We start from the raw sequence: 15,159 nt of genomic DNA on the forward strand, positions 1-15,159 counted from the left end.
CACCCTCTTTCAACTGGGGCGCTTATTTCGGATGAGAGAATGAAATCAACTGGTAGTCTTTGGTTTTCCTCCTTTTTAACAGACTAAAATAATTTATAATACATACGGGGATAATATTTTCCTTTGAAATATATTAAGCGCACATATTAATAATATTACGAGTTTATCATTAGCCATTCGAATACTTCACATAGCTCGTAAAATACCTCAAGCAACGCAGTACTTTATGAATCATGCATCGCACTTCAAACAACATCTCCAATTGACTCCTTTTCACAGGGAAAACATTCCCTTACCCCACAGAGAAGCTTATCTACTGAAAACTATGAGACCCCTTGGCTCTCAGTCTTACAACCCAGTGTTCTGTGTTTCTGTATCAGTGTTGATGGAAACCAGGCAAAGTTTTTTCGACGACGTGGGCTTTGTCAAGTTTTATGGCCAAGCAAACATCAAGGACATGACTTCGTCGATGATGAACCTTCCACTAGCTCTTATAAGTGAAAAATGAATGATTCACCCACTCTCCCAAGTCCGATGGGCTTCCTATATCAACTGTGAAGACTTTCTCTCACAGAGATTGCATCAGATTCTCAAAACTTTGATCGTAGACTCCTGGTAATAAGGAGATCTATAGCGCATGAGAATAAAAAAAATGTGCTAGGCTCGACTTTATTCTAACAAAAATTTTGTTGCCTTAGAGGTCATATTCTTTTAGTCCCTAAAATACTTGGGGTTTAATACGTCATCGTAGTTTCTAATACTGGCCCAGTTATTAAAGCCATTGAGCTTGCTATTACTTTAATAAGTATGCCCGTTCAGAAAGGGCAAATGCTACAGGTTTTATCAGATTAGAGAGATGTAATAGATTCAAACGAGACCAACACCAACTTGAGTATGACAAGATGGCTGTCTTCAAACTCTTGCCCAGTTTCATCCCTACGAGAACAAAAGGCTCATCCCCACAGAATACTTACAGCTGTTCTCATACTTTGCTCACTATAGCTAATCACCTATTTCACAACAACAAAATATTTTGTAGGTTTTTTAAATTTCTTAATGACTATTCACATCTGCAGGCTAATAGTAGATACCATAAGAGCGTGAAAATTTCAAAATGCCTTCGACATCAACTTTCATGGTTATCGTCATTTATATTCATAATTCTATTTGGATTTTTTACCTATAAGAGAATATAGCTCTGACATCTGATAATGACTTATTATAGCCGTGATAAAATTCTTTGGAGATTTCTAATGAACTCAACAAATGCCTAGAAGACGATTAAGAAAACAAAAATGCAAAGTCGTTTGAAAACTTAAAGCTGGTCCTTTCACCTTATGCTTTGCTGCTCAAGTGTATTGTACATACATACATACATACATATATATATATATATATATATATATATATATATATATATATATATATATATATATGTATATATATGTTTTAAAACAAAACACAAATATACAGACCAGTCACAAAATAAGAACTCGAAGTTATCAACTTCTTGGAAATGAGAAACTCGAGTGTAAGAAAGACTTCTTTTCATTAACTGTCAAATGGAGCCGTTATATAGTTCCAGAATTTGAATGTGGAAGACATAAGTGCAATGTAAACAGAATAAGGAGATAATTAATGGAAGGCCCACTGGGGCGTGAAATATTAAAAAAGTGAAATACTTCTATAGTTGACATAAATTTATGAAATGGACTGAGTAACTCATAGAGTCTTCGCACTGCATTCTCCTGAGACACGTGAAAATTTTAAGAGAGAGAACTTACCACACTCGAGGGACAAGCATAGCTGGAGGAGCCTCATTCTCCCTCGGGAGCAGCTTCATCTTGGTCACGAAGATCTCCCTGACGAAGACGCCGACGCAGTCCTTGCGCTCGACGATCATAGGGTCATTGCACCTGGCCAGTTCACCTCCATACATCTGGACACCGTAGCTCGCGAAGACAAACAGCAGGACTATTAACAACACTGATACCTGGAAACAAAAACAGTACTACAGCTTTAGTGGGGAATTTGGTTAATTGACCATAATACTAAGCTGATTACTATTGATTCTTGATCAATGGCTACAGACATTATTTTCTTGAAGTATTCTTAAAGCTATGTACGCAACATCGTCACGTGGAAGAAGTCCTGGCCATAATCGATTTATATTTTAACCCATCCAATCGCTGGTATTAATAACCTCTACAATAGTCAATAACTCCTACAGTAATCTATAACAAAGTTCTCAAACAAACGCGTGGAAAAATTACTTAGCAATGTATGAACAATTATAATGAGCTACATTATTAAAAAATAAAAGGGCATTACGTCAACACCATACTCATTAGTCAATATCAGTCTTTTAAAAAGAGTAAGGTAATCTCTTGGAAACAGTTCTCGTGAAATACTAAATTTCTTAGTTCAGTATTAAGTTTATAAATTCAGTATGGAAAAGATAGAGTAAGTATTTTAAATTTAAATCATTTATCATTTAAGACAAAGAAGGAATATCACATTGAAATAACAAATGTTACTGTTCCAGTCAGGCTACGTTGCAAAGCATTTCTGAGTTGTTGATCACACAGACCGCATTCTATTTTTCACCGTAGGGAGGTAGTGCCGTCAGTGCACCTCATTCGGTGCAATGAAGGCATTACTTAAGGTTCTTTACAGTGTCCCTTCGGCCCCCTAGCTGCAACTACTGTCATTCCTTTTACTCTGTTCATATTCTCTACCATCTTCCTGTCCACCCTTGCCTAGCAATTGTTTCATAGTGCAACTGCGATGTTTTCCTCCTGTTACACCTTTCAAACCTTTTACTGTCAATTTCTGTTTCAGCACTGTACGGCCTTAGTTGCCCCAGTGCTTGGCATAATGCCAAAAATCTATATAAATAAAAAAAAAAACGCATTCTATTTTGAGCACATTGTTTATCAATCAAAACGATTCTAAACAAAGCTATTTCTCCGGTTACCTACCAAAAGAATTTCTTTGAAGCCCCTGCACAACTCGGAGACCACTTTGCGCATGTGTGGGACGAGAATGTAAATTCTTAGCGGCCTCAGGCACCGGAGAATCAGTAGGAGCTGAGTACTAGACTGGGGAGGAACCTCCTCAGGCATCCAGCACAGGAAAACAAGAGACACCTGCAAAGAAAATTTGGGACATGAATAAAGAGTAGTCGAAACAAAACCAAGAAATGAATATACACATTCAAATATATTTTAGATTTATTTTTTATCACATATTTTTCCTTGAGAAAGGTTGGTAACAAAGGGTGATAACGTCCGCGTTTTGTGCAAAATATGTATCGTAGTGTACCCATATGTCAAAAATGGTTGAAAACATTACTTGTGTAAGTTCAGTACCTCCTAAAGCTTGTTAAATATTTTATGAGTATAAAATTAAGTTATATGAATAAATGTGCCATCGAAAACATTTTACTGGTGTAATTATTGAAAGTAATTCTATAGTCATACAGCGCCCACACACCATCAGAAATGACAGTAGTATGTTTTACTGTAAAGTGGCTGGTAAACATAGCAACAAAGCATGAAGCAACATTAGATGATCAGTTCACCATAGTTAAGTATGGCACAGAATTTTCATATATGCATATAGTATATACATACTTATATGTATATAATATAATATATATGTGTGTGTGTACGGTGTACAATGACCAAAAACTAAGTATTCGTAATTAATAGCAACTATAAAATATACGAATAATTATACAAACAAATAAATTAAAGATAAAGCAAGAAAAATATCTCAAAACCGAGACCAGTTCGATGAGGTCTCCTATTAATAAATCTTAACTCTGTAGTTCACTGAACACGCCATATATATATATATATATATATATATTATATATATATATATATATATATATATAATAATATATATATATATATATTTATGTTTATATATCACCCAACGGATACAGACGCAATGCTTGAACAGAATATTTTAATTATATCAATAAACTAATTATCGGCGTTGAAAGCAGCATATTTTCAGTAAATCTGATTCGTCTTCTTCTTCTACTCAGCTTATTCCTGGTCATAGTCGCTGTGTTCATTTATTCTTCTTTTTTTCCTCAGCTATTCCTGTTCATAGTCACTTCTGCATTTTTAATGAGCCTTTTCCGGTGTTTTCTATCTTGTGTCTTCGCTGCGTCTATTTCTTTTGTCCCTCATGTTATATTTTCCTTTTCCAAAACGCATTATGAAACAAGCAGTTTGCATTCGAGAAGACATGAGGGACAAAAGAAATAGACGCAGCGAAGACACAAGATAGAAACACCTGGAAAAGGCTCATTAAAAATGCAGTGACTATGACCAGGAATAAGCTGAGAAGAAGAAGAAGAATAAATGAAACAGCGACTATGACCAGGAATAAGCTGAGTAGAAGAAGAATCAGTATGACTCTTAATCACACTAACCGTAAATATGAAGAGATCCAGAATCCCAGCCATGTCCCTGATGAGAGCCTTTGGGGTGAACATCAGACCATCGGCAAGAATCTTTAGACCCAATTCCAGACTCATGCACACGACAAAGGTATATTCCGCTATCTGAAAAATTGGACGATAATTAAACTCTCAATAATCAAAATATAAGACCCTATATGACACACACGTACCTAAACACACTGGAACTGTTTAAACGTGATTTTATTTTCCAAAGCCGTAGAAACTGTCTCAGGAGCGCATTTAAACATAATAGTAAATGTATTGCCTATTAAAGGAATGTAGTTAATGTAGGACTCATTGGTAAATTCCGAGAAACCTTGACAATATCATATTTTGGGTTTTACGAGGATTAAGCTGCCTCTATAAAACATGGATGGCTTCCAATAGCATTTGTGAAATGTCTTCAGAATGACTCTCTCTCTCTCTCTCTCTCTCTCTCTCTCTCTCTCACCTAGGTATATTTTTCACTAGCCACGCTATGCTCACCTGTAACATGGGTGTTTCGTTGATTCGATACTCGGCTGTCTCGAACATGAGAGATATACAGGAGAGGGTCGTCACGAGGATCATTACCCAGTCCAAATAGGTCACTAGGCCAAGCAAGTTACTGCAGAAAGAACGACGGCAATTTCATGAATTCCATGGCCCCTTCGAACTTCATGGAAATTAATCGACGAAATCCATTTCGCAAAGTAAAACCAGACCACAATTTCATTTGACCATTCGAATACATTCAAGATCCTAATTAGCTAAGAAGATACAACACTCAAACGGGAAACAGATCATGATTGACCCCTTTTTTTATTAAACTTAGTTAAAATTCCAAATGAATCTCAAAAGAACAAACAGAATTACAAGAAAAATAAACAGTGAGAACAAGGAGGTACAAAATCTTACTGAAGTCGTTTGTATTTGATCTTCCTCTCCTTTCCGGTTACAGGATCCTTGTGACTTGTATCGTATCGAGAATACACTATCAGCTGACATATCTTCCTGAACCGACTCTCTCGCCCGATGGCGAAGAGAGGAGTGTCGAAGTAGGGATGATTCTCTCTCAAGTCTTCTTCTCTCTGGTTCCTGTTGGACAGCAGACAACGAAACGTAAACAAACCATAATAAACTTGCCGCATTCACTCGCAAGTCGTTCTTGGTCTAAAAATAATAATGAATTCATTTCAAAGTGAAAAAAAACAGTGCTTTACATCATATTTAAGAACTCAATAGTCTTATATTGAATTAGGAACCATGCAAACACTGGGAACCAGCGATTACCTTCTCATTTCTGCCTGCTGCCTCTTGGCCTGCAACATCTTGATGTCGAGGTCCTGTGGCTTGCGACTCGAGGACGTCCTGTTCATGGCGCCGATGTCGCCGTTTTCTTTCAGGTGGTCGTAGGTCTGCTGCTTGAGTTTGACCGACCCCCGAACACTGCGGCGGATGGACCTTAGAAACGGGAACAAGACACGTTTCTCATGCGACATGCAGTGCGCCATGCTACTTTGGTTCTCTCGGTATCTACATGCAAAATCGACTTGCTATGGGCTGGACACAAAGACTCTGATCTCGGGACTATCAAAGGATCTCAAAAACCCTGACAAAAGCTCTACTCTTGTTGCGTCCATCCATGGTAAAAGGAATAGCGCCATCGAGAACGCTTCCCCGTATAAGAGGGTCGGGGGGAAAAAAATTCAGAATGGAAGTTGCCGAAGAAGTTACAAGTATGTGCGAAGTAAGACGAATTCTTCATCGGTCCAACAAAGGAAATTTTCTTTATTTTCTACACACGGCGTAGAATTCGACGGCAACGAAAACAACTTACAACGTCGCCATTCGACAAAACTGCGTCTAAAGCAAGGTCTTGCACCTTGGTCTAAAGGTTATCGGTGGTTCTAGCACTTAGAAGCACACCGGTCACGAACTCATTCCGTTTCGTTCCGTTTCTCTGAATAAACATGACCCTGTATGTCCGCTAAATTATGTTCGCTCGAAATGCTAGATATCTGAAGTTTTGAATGCAATATGCCGTCCCTTTCAGAAGAAGAAAAAGAAAAAAAAAACTTCGGAGCTTTAAAGCAAATATGAAGAAAGAATTCATCGTTTTCGACGGCATCACTATATAATGCATTTTGTTAGAGAGGTTTTAGTTCATACGCATGGACGAGAGGCGTGTTTTTCACCCCATTTCATGTAAAAAAAAATTAAATAGCTGAGAATCAGTTTACGTTAAATGTTTTCGTTTTGAAGATGTGAGGTGGAAATTCAAAGTCTCTTCGCATCACACGAAAATATTAGTCAGGAAAAGTCAGTAACAGCAATAAAAAAAAGACACCAATTAGTTTGATTTCACTTTGTCATGTTTATCGAGGCATTTTATAACTAAATAATCTAGTTATAAGTGATATTTAAAAGATACGTAAACATTTGCTTAATCTGACAGCGTCGGTAACCTTAGTAACAACTTGAGGCCGTAACGTACTAACTTCGCAAGAAAGAAATGAATAATATAAATAAAAAGAACAGAGTTTACATTGTCTTGAGGGCTGTTCCTTTAATGTTAAAGAAAGATGACAAGTCTTAGACATCTACCGATGTCCGTGAATTTTCGCAACAATTAGGTAAATAAATAAATAAAATCCTATTCCGGCGCACAATGGCAACAAACCACTCGAATAGTAATGCATAATGACAGCCAATCAGCTCCTCCCTGGCCCGCTGTTCCTTCTACCATGCGTCCCCATTTGCGTTCCCCAGTCATGAACAGACAAACACTGATGAGAGCCACTAAACACGAGTCATCTATTCTGCATCACAATCACTAATGACACTGTACAACACGTTTTCTAGTGCTCGTCTAGACACTCATCTTCATCACCATCAGCATATCCAAGATGACCATCAGCAGCAACCGTAAGGGTTAATAATTGCTTATGTCGTTTGGTGATGAACTCAGAGAACTGTTGTCCTTATTTTGAGATAAGAGGAATGCGTACACTGGGTTTGAAACAACGACTAGAATACGTGCACTGGTGTGTGCTGTTGTGAGACACATATGATTTCGGTAAAATATCGGTCAAAAGATCTTCCTAAATGGTTTCACAAACAATATTCTCGAGATATTACCAATTCGAAGCTGTCAGATGGATCTGACAATAATCTGCGTTTTTTTTTTTTTTTGCGTGTCAGAAGTCTATCTAATATTTTGTTTACCTTTTCATAACAACGTGATTACAACTAACAATCATCATAATAGAAGTTGGAACAATACTGTCCTTGATTTAACGTACAATGTTGGGCAACTGTGGTACCTCACAAGCGACATTAACTGCTGCTTTGTCATTAAAAAAAATGATAAACAGGAGATACCACATTGTTGTCACTACTTTGTGTTTGCTCACTTTTTAATCTTTGAAGGAATACCAATAGATTGATTTCAGTACAAACTTCTGATCATAAAGAAGAGTAAATATACATACAAGAAATAACTAACATGATCTGATTTATACTTACACTCCGACGCTTTTCTAAGATGACAGTAATAATGGCATCTTAGGGCAGAGAAAGTGGTACTAGGAAGACCTTGGGCACCATGGGGGTATGAAAGGGCAGCAAATGAACAGAAATGATAACAGGGAAGTAAAAGGAGTTAGAAAACATGGAAGAATCACAAGTAAAAAAAAAAAAAAAAAAAAAAAAACTGGCGTTTAGAGAAGATGAATTCATATACGAAAACCCATCAGAAAAATAAAAACAATGTCTTCTAAAGAAAGAGAAACTGTAATTAAAATTGGTATACATAGGAATAAGGAAACAGTAATGGTAAACAAAAGTAGTTACCATTGACAAGTGAAAGGGTAACCACAAAAATGGGGGTGGTGGGGAATCCGACTGACATAAAAACAAAAAATTGAAGATGCAATCACACAGCAAGAAAATGGTGGAGCGTGAAAAAACTGTGGCAATGACAGAGAACTGTGCACCTGAAAAACAAAGGTCGTTTTATCTGAAAAGTAGCAAACGGTGGGAATGGCAGGCGAACGGAAATCCAGGGACCGCTGGAAGCGCATGGGCTCTAAAAACCTGCGATTAAGTCTATGGGAGGAAAAAGGAGTGTTGGGTAAAGTGGACATCAACTCAAAGAATGAAATGGATGCAGGAAAACAAGTGACATCCTAACGAATAATGTAAGACTGATTAATAACAAAAAAAATTAGTAACAGACTGAACCTAAAAGATTTAGAAATTTAAGGATTTCTTGATGAGGAAGTAAAAGGGAATTTGCGACAATGAATCCGTTCAAAGCAGGGACTAGTGCTGGGAAAACAGGGGACATTGTATATGAACTGAATCAAACAATCACAGGGACTAGATGATCAAAGGAAAAGCTAGTTCTATGAACCTGGGAACATCATGAACGCTAAATAAGACTTAGGAATTTCTGGTTATAAAATGAAGGACAAAGAGGCTTCCCTATGGGACATCACAAATGGCACTTGAAATGGCTTAATTCATTACAGGGAACTGAAAGAAAATGAAGAATCTTCAATTCGTATTTCCAGTTAATATGGGCTTAGCTTACAGTATTCTGCGAGAAATGAATGGGTAACTTAACATTATTTTAGGGTAACTTATTATGTTAAAATACGAATGTTTATAAATTATTTTTGAATTAAAACTGTTACTTTAAGAAATAACTCTTTCTTATGCCAATAATATATTTTTAATTGAACGAAACAGTTTATTATTTTATTATTATTATTATTATTATTAATTATTATTTAATAATTATTATATTTTATTATTATCTTATTATTATTATTATTATTATTCTTATTATTAATTATCTAACAAGAATGAGAATGCCAGCAAACAAACATATCTTATCAAGATTTCCTAAGACATTAGAAGTTGTAAAGTAGAAGCAAGGAAAAAAAAGACAATTAAATTGCACGGAAATCATTTTTCGCAGAAAGCAAGAACACCTGTATCTGACTTTTTCAGCAAGTCAATTATTACAGTAATATAGATAATAATACATCAAATCGAAGTATGAAGGTCTGGCTTTGCATTGATTTATTACCTGGTCTATTGTCAAGTCATTTTCCTATCGACATTTCACTTCGAAATATGGCTTTTAAGATGTGATGACGGAAATAGTGATTATTTTAAATTGAGGATGTTCACTGAACCACTCACACCCTTTTTCAAAAACACTCTTCATGAGGGAGTTTTTCTCTCTCTTTTTTTTCGGAACACGCAGTGGCGGATTACTCCACGATAAAGAATTTTTTTTTATATCGTGGATTACCTAATAAGCTAATTAGTTTAAGCCTAGTGGCACCCAAGCTCCAATGTCGCTAGCTTGTATATTGAAAATTGTGTAGCTGCAAAAATTATTGGCCCCTTATATAAATATATATATATATATATATATATATATATATATATATATAGTATATATATTATAATATTATAATATATATATATATATATATATATAATATATATATATTATTATCTATATATATATATATATATATACTATATATATATATATATATATATATATACCCTTAGTCTAGGGGCTCCGAAGTCATAATCCGGCACTGATAACGCGTTAGTTTTGCTGTAAAACCAGAACTCATTACTTGAACAACTAACTCTGTATCTCTATAACCAGGTACTATTCTTAATAACAAGTCACAAAATGAACAATTATCATTCAGGCACTGATGTCCTAAGATCCGTTATAACTAACAGTCGGTTCGGATATATCAAATGACATATACAGAAATCCCGATGTGAGAATACGTATGCCCTTTCACTCCCAAAACTAATCCTATAATTCTCATCCCTCAATAATTGCATGGATACCTTTTGCAAACGAATGAGTTGCTGAATAATTACACGGCATCTACAGGCATAAGAGCAACAAAAATTTGAACAGGCTTACACGTCATTTTACAGGACACTGTACACGTTGTTACATGATATCATGCTGAAACAGACAAAGACTGGCGCGTTCAAACTAGACCTATAACGACGACTCCGGACGGTACGAGACAAAGCCACGAAGCATCTCCAGACGCTATAGTTTTCGACAGACAGGTGGTCAGGAACTGTCCATGCAACCTTTATACTATAAAAACTAACAGATGTCATTAAAAGCTCAATGGAAAGGGCCAATGTTACTATGCTTTGTACAGTATGCACCTCCTAATCTACCATTCATCCGGTCACCTGCTAAATGAGATGGGTAGTAGGCTCTCTCTTACCAAATATTAGAAATAAATGGTAAATGGAAATAACCAAGATAATTGCAGATGTCATATTCGGACCCGACCAGATGTTGGACTAGTTGGTACTCTAAAATCTGGGTGCTTCCAACTCGAAGGGCTTACATTATTAGTTGAGTAGCATTTGGTCATATTAATACATCTATCCACAAGTATATTGTTTAGGAATCCCAGTTCTTTCCACGTAGCTGGATGACAGGCGATGAAAGAATTGAGGCAGCTGTCACCAGCGCGTCCCAAACACCTGATTCAGCGAAAAATGCTAAATCAGCTGTAATGCTTTCGAGTTCCGGCGCCACGGAGCAGAAACGTGTCCGCTGATGTGTCAATTACGCCACGCAGTGTGGAAATAATATTGAACCGAGATGTGCGAGTGATATGGATGTCAATGAATAGCCCTTGGCATGTCTGCGTTTTTTTTTTACACCTTGAGACGCCTTGATAACTTTTCTTGATTAGTGAACGAGGACTGAATTCAGATAATGTAATGCTAATCACAGTCCAGTGCTGAAAATGAGGCTTTTCTTCGACTATAGATCCCGTGGGAGAAAAAGGAAAAGAAAACAAAGTTGTAAAGTTATGGAGCGAAATTTTACCGGAAAAATCTACTGCCTATAAGGAAAGCTTGTATGTATGTATATACGATATATATATATTATCTATATATATATATATAATCTATAGCATAATAGTATATAGGCTACGGCGGTAGTAATTAAGGTTGGGTATTGTTAACTTTAAAAGAAACCCTTTGAATTCGAGGATGTAGGATAATCCAAAAAAGAAAACTACAGGCAATACTGACAACCTGTAAATAAGAACTGTAGGGGAAAGCAATAATCCATAAAGGGGGGTAAAAAATACCAAAATTCTATAACAAGAGACTTGAATAACCATGAGGATAAAACTAGAGTCAAGGAAAAAAACTGAAAGTAATTTGTCAAGGAGAAGGCTCAAGAAACACCAGCAGTCAATAAGCATTTGAGATAGAAATTCAGTGTAGTTGGTGCGCTGGAGTAGGCCACTAAAGCCACTAAACGAACGCATTCCGGTGTGAGTGCATCTGTGAGCGGTGGTCTGAATGCTAACGGACGGACACTCAAAATCAGGTCTGGAATCGACATCTTGAATTACCTTATAAAAATGCGTTATAAACTCTTTCCTTTAATCATGTCAGCCTCTTACTTAGCAGATGCCGGAAGGCAACCAATTATTTTTTAGATATTGAAAGAATTCATTAAAAGGCAAGTTTATATTGATTGTTAAATTATCTATGATCTTTCCATCTTAATTAGAATTTAGTGTAGTAGTTTTTTTTAAAATATAGAATTGGCATTTATTAGAATACGTAACGTACTTTTGGTCTAGACGGACGTGTTTGGAGGAAACGGTGCCGTGCGAATGCGTTCCTTTCCCCGGAAGAGGGATCTGGCCCGAATCCCCCAGGAGGAGCCGTTGGTTATTGGAGTCACTGAAAAGGAAAAAAAAAAAGCAACCTTCACTTGAATTCCAGAAGGAAAACTTAAAAACGTTATAAGACCTAGATTCAATTAATATATCTAAACACAGACATTCCGTTGAAATTTTGTAGATTTTGATATACTTTATTGATAGGAAAAATCATTGAAATTTATGTGGGCCATATAGTTTGGTAAACCACTAGTCCTCCTCTTGGTCACTTTTGACTATTTGGCATTTGTTATCAACTATAAACTTATCAATTGTTACTTTAAATAGCATTAAAACAAAACAGTGTGACCATATCGGAGCGATTACTTTATAATGTAGTTGCACGAGATTGTACAAGAAAAATAATAACTTTAGCATGAAGATAATTTCATACTAGATACTCGAAAGCCATTGACAAGTCTTTCGTCACTGAATGAATATGGCTCCATCAACTTTTTCTTTTATTGTGGTCTTTCATTTTACTAAATATAAGTTGAAAACTTCAGATTTGCTGTGTTCTCCCAACAGACTCCTCGGGGAGAAGACGAATGTCTTAAAAACCAAACGTTCCCAACAAACCATATGATGTTGGAGACTGCTATCTTCTTCTTCTCGTAATCAGCGTTGCGTGGGTGTGAAACCGGCTTCAAGAGTTTGACTGGTTGTCTCTTGCGGTATGAAATTGTGGAATCTTCCAGACCTCCTATGCCTCTTACTTTGGTTAGACCGTCCTCATCCTCCTGCTCCTCTTCTAGGTATTGCCTCATGAAACTTTCGCGAACCTGAAAGGAAAGAGAAAAGAATTTCCCACAACTGTCGTTTTTACGTCACTTAAGGAAACGTTCTAAGTTAACTCTTAATTCTTTGGTGTATGCAGTTTCCTGTTTCGATCCAGAAGTACAGGTAAAGGTAAGAGGAGACAGAAAACAGAATGAGTGTCACAATATCGCCCTAGACCTAAATGCACACTTACTTTGGGAAGAGAAAAATCTGATGGAACTTTGTGTAGCCTGGTCATCGTAGGCCTATCAGGGAATTTCTCAAATATCCTAAGCCTTAACGGAAGAGTCTCTTGAATCCCAGCACTCTGCTCTCGTGCCTTCATCTGCTTCAGTTTCTTCAGGTCCTCGTCAAGTTCCAAGTTATCCAAGATGACAGCCACGAACAAGCTCAGCACAATCTGCAATTGGTGAATCAGCCTAAATGCCTGCAACGTCTGTGTGTTTGGGTAACTAAATTAAGGCTGCTGTTTTTTGTAATTTCGTTCGAAGTTCTACATCAAGTAGTAGCATTAAAACTTAGGATAGGCAATCTCAACGATGTCACTGAGTAAGATACCTGAGGCTAATAATTTCAAATAGAATTAAAATGTCAGAGTGACTAAGTTTTAAGTTCCTCGGAAATTTATTTCATCTTTAGAATTATTTCCTGCAACTTAAGAAAATATATGATTTAAAAATAAATATGGCGAAAGGTAAAAGTCATTTTGAATCGAGACCTACCAGAGTAACAATAAGATGGTACATGATGAAATAGGCAGCTACGAAGTATCCAATGACGTCATCGGTGTTTATCATGGTCTTGATCATTGTTTCGTCCATCACGTCAACCCATCCTTCTTGAGTCAGGATTTGGAACATGGACATGAAAGCCTTCAGGACGCACACGCGTATGTACACACACCCAGAAAAAATGGAATGAAAATGATGTTAGACTACTCGATTATATTTGAATGTGATGGATACTTTTCAATGTACGATGAATGCATCAGTGAACGTAAAAATGGAAACAGAACTTTGAGTGGTCGAGTAATTGTACTTTATAATGAAATACTAATACTATAGCTCCTCAGGAAGTAAGTTTGTCATTACTGACATTAAGATAATCACAATTAATAGTACCAGGACTTATTGCTGGCGCCCCAGTGGATGCGAGTTAAAGAATAATTGACGGAATACTGTCTTTTATAAACGTCCTTACATTGGTGAAAGTCTCGAACTTCTCGTAGTCGTCCAGGAAACAGAAGAGCTGCATCGATATGGATGAAGTGATGAGCAGGAGGCACATGGTGAACAAAATCAGACTTCCCAGTTTCTTCCCGGGGCCGAAGATCTTGTAAACAAAATCCTCCAGAACCGGAGACGCTTTGATCAGGCGGACGATCCTAAGGACCTGGGGAGAGTTAAGGACTAATCTGTGACTTCGTCCCATTCCAGATTAGGTTTGCTTTTCAGGTGAGTTTAATTCTTTCTGCGTGAAAAGTTTCTCAGAGAGCGAGGGTCGAATTCTGTTGTTTCATTACAACAGAATAATAAGTATTTACAAATGCTTATTATTATTATTATTATTATTATTATTATTATTATTATTATTATTATTATTATTATTATTATTATTATTATTATTATTATTATTATTATTATTATTATTACTATTATTATTTGTAAATACTTAATAAGTATTTACAAATACTTATCAAATTATTTGTAAAAAAAAAAAAAAATAATAATAATAATAATAATAATAATAATAATAATAATAATAATAATAATAATAATAATTAATAATAATCTTGTTATAAATATAACGCTGTCAAGAAGCGAAGATAGTAAGCCAGAATGAATATCCATGAAAGATTTCTCTATGACTTTCCACATCTCACCTTAGTTTATCTCTCTCTCTCTCTCTCTCTCTCTCTCTCTCTCTCTCTCTCTTAGAAAAGGACTTACTTGGAAATAAGTGAGAGCAGACATGAATAGAGGCGGAATCAACCTGAGGCTTGTCCCGACGGCCAACAGAAACTCAAACTTGTGAATAGCAAGGCACCAATAGCCGCGAAGTCCCAGGCACCACGTTTTGAATATAACTTCCAGGTCGAAGAACAGAGTAAAACCCACCTGTTGAGACAATAAGGAAAATGAATAGATAGATGGTACT

General features: G+C 36.3%; 1 protein-coding gene across 3 annotated transcripts in view; it reads right to left on the minus strand.

Moving 5' to 3' along the window:
* Positions 1 to 15,159, minus strand: part of LOC135214840 (sodium leak channel NALCN-like) — a 45,403-nt gene that overhangs the window by 13,179 nt on the left and 17,065 nt on the right. For 2 of the 3 annotated variants that reach the window (XM_064249241.1, XM_064249240.1), the window contains exons 9-20: positions 14,952 to 15,119; positions 14,203 to 14,394; positions 13,725 to 13,874; positions 13,196 to 13,402; positions 12,802 to 13,004; positions 12,131 to 12,244; positions 5,753 to 5,923; positions 5,378 to 5,557; positions 4,967 to 5,087; positions 4,451 to 4,582; positions 2,982 to 3,149; positions 1,785 to 1,993 (exon numbers count right to left, since the gene is read on the minus strand). In XM_064249241.1, the coding sequence (XP_064105311.1) occupies positions 1,785 to 1,993; positions 2,982 to 3,149; positions 4,451 to 4,582; positions 4,967 to 5,087; positions 5,378 to 5,557; positions 5,753 to 5,923; positions 12,131 to 12,244; positions 12,802 to 13,004; positions 13,196 to 13,402; positions 13,725 to 13,874; positions 14,203 to 14,394; positions 14,952 to 15,119 (2,015 nt within the window). The remainder of the gene's footprint in view (positions 1 to 1,784; positions 1,994 to 2,981; positions 3,150 to 4,450; positions 4,583 to 4,966; positions 5,088 to 5,377; positions 5,558 to 5,752; positions 5,924 to 12,130; positions 12,245 to 12,801; positions 13,005 to 13,195; positions 13,403 to 13,724; positions 13,875 to 14,202; positions 14,395 to 14,951; positions 15,120 to 15,159) is intronic. The other variant, XM_064249242.1, reaches the window with a different exon arrangement.

The sequence above is a fragment of the Macrobrachium nipponense genome, chromosome 46 (assembly GCF_015104395.2).
Source record: "Macrobrachium nipponense isolate FS-2020 chromosome 46, ASM1510439v2, whole genome shotgun sequence".
Taxonomy (NCBI): Eukaryota; Metazoa; Arthropoda; class Malacostraca; order Decapoda; family Palaemonidae; genus Macrobrachium; species Macrobrachium nipponense.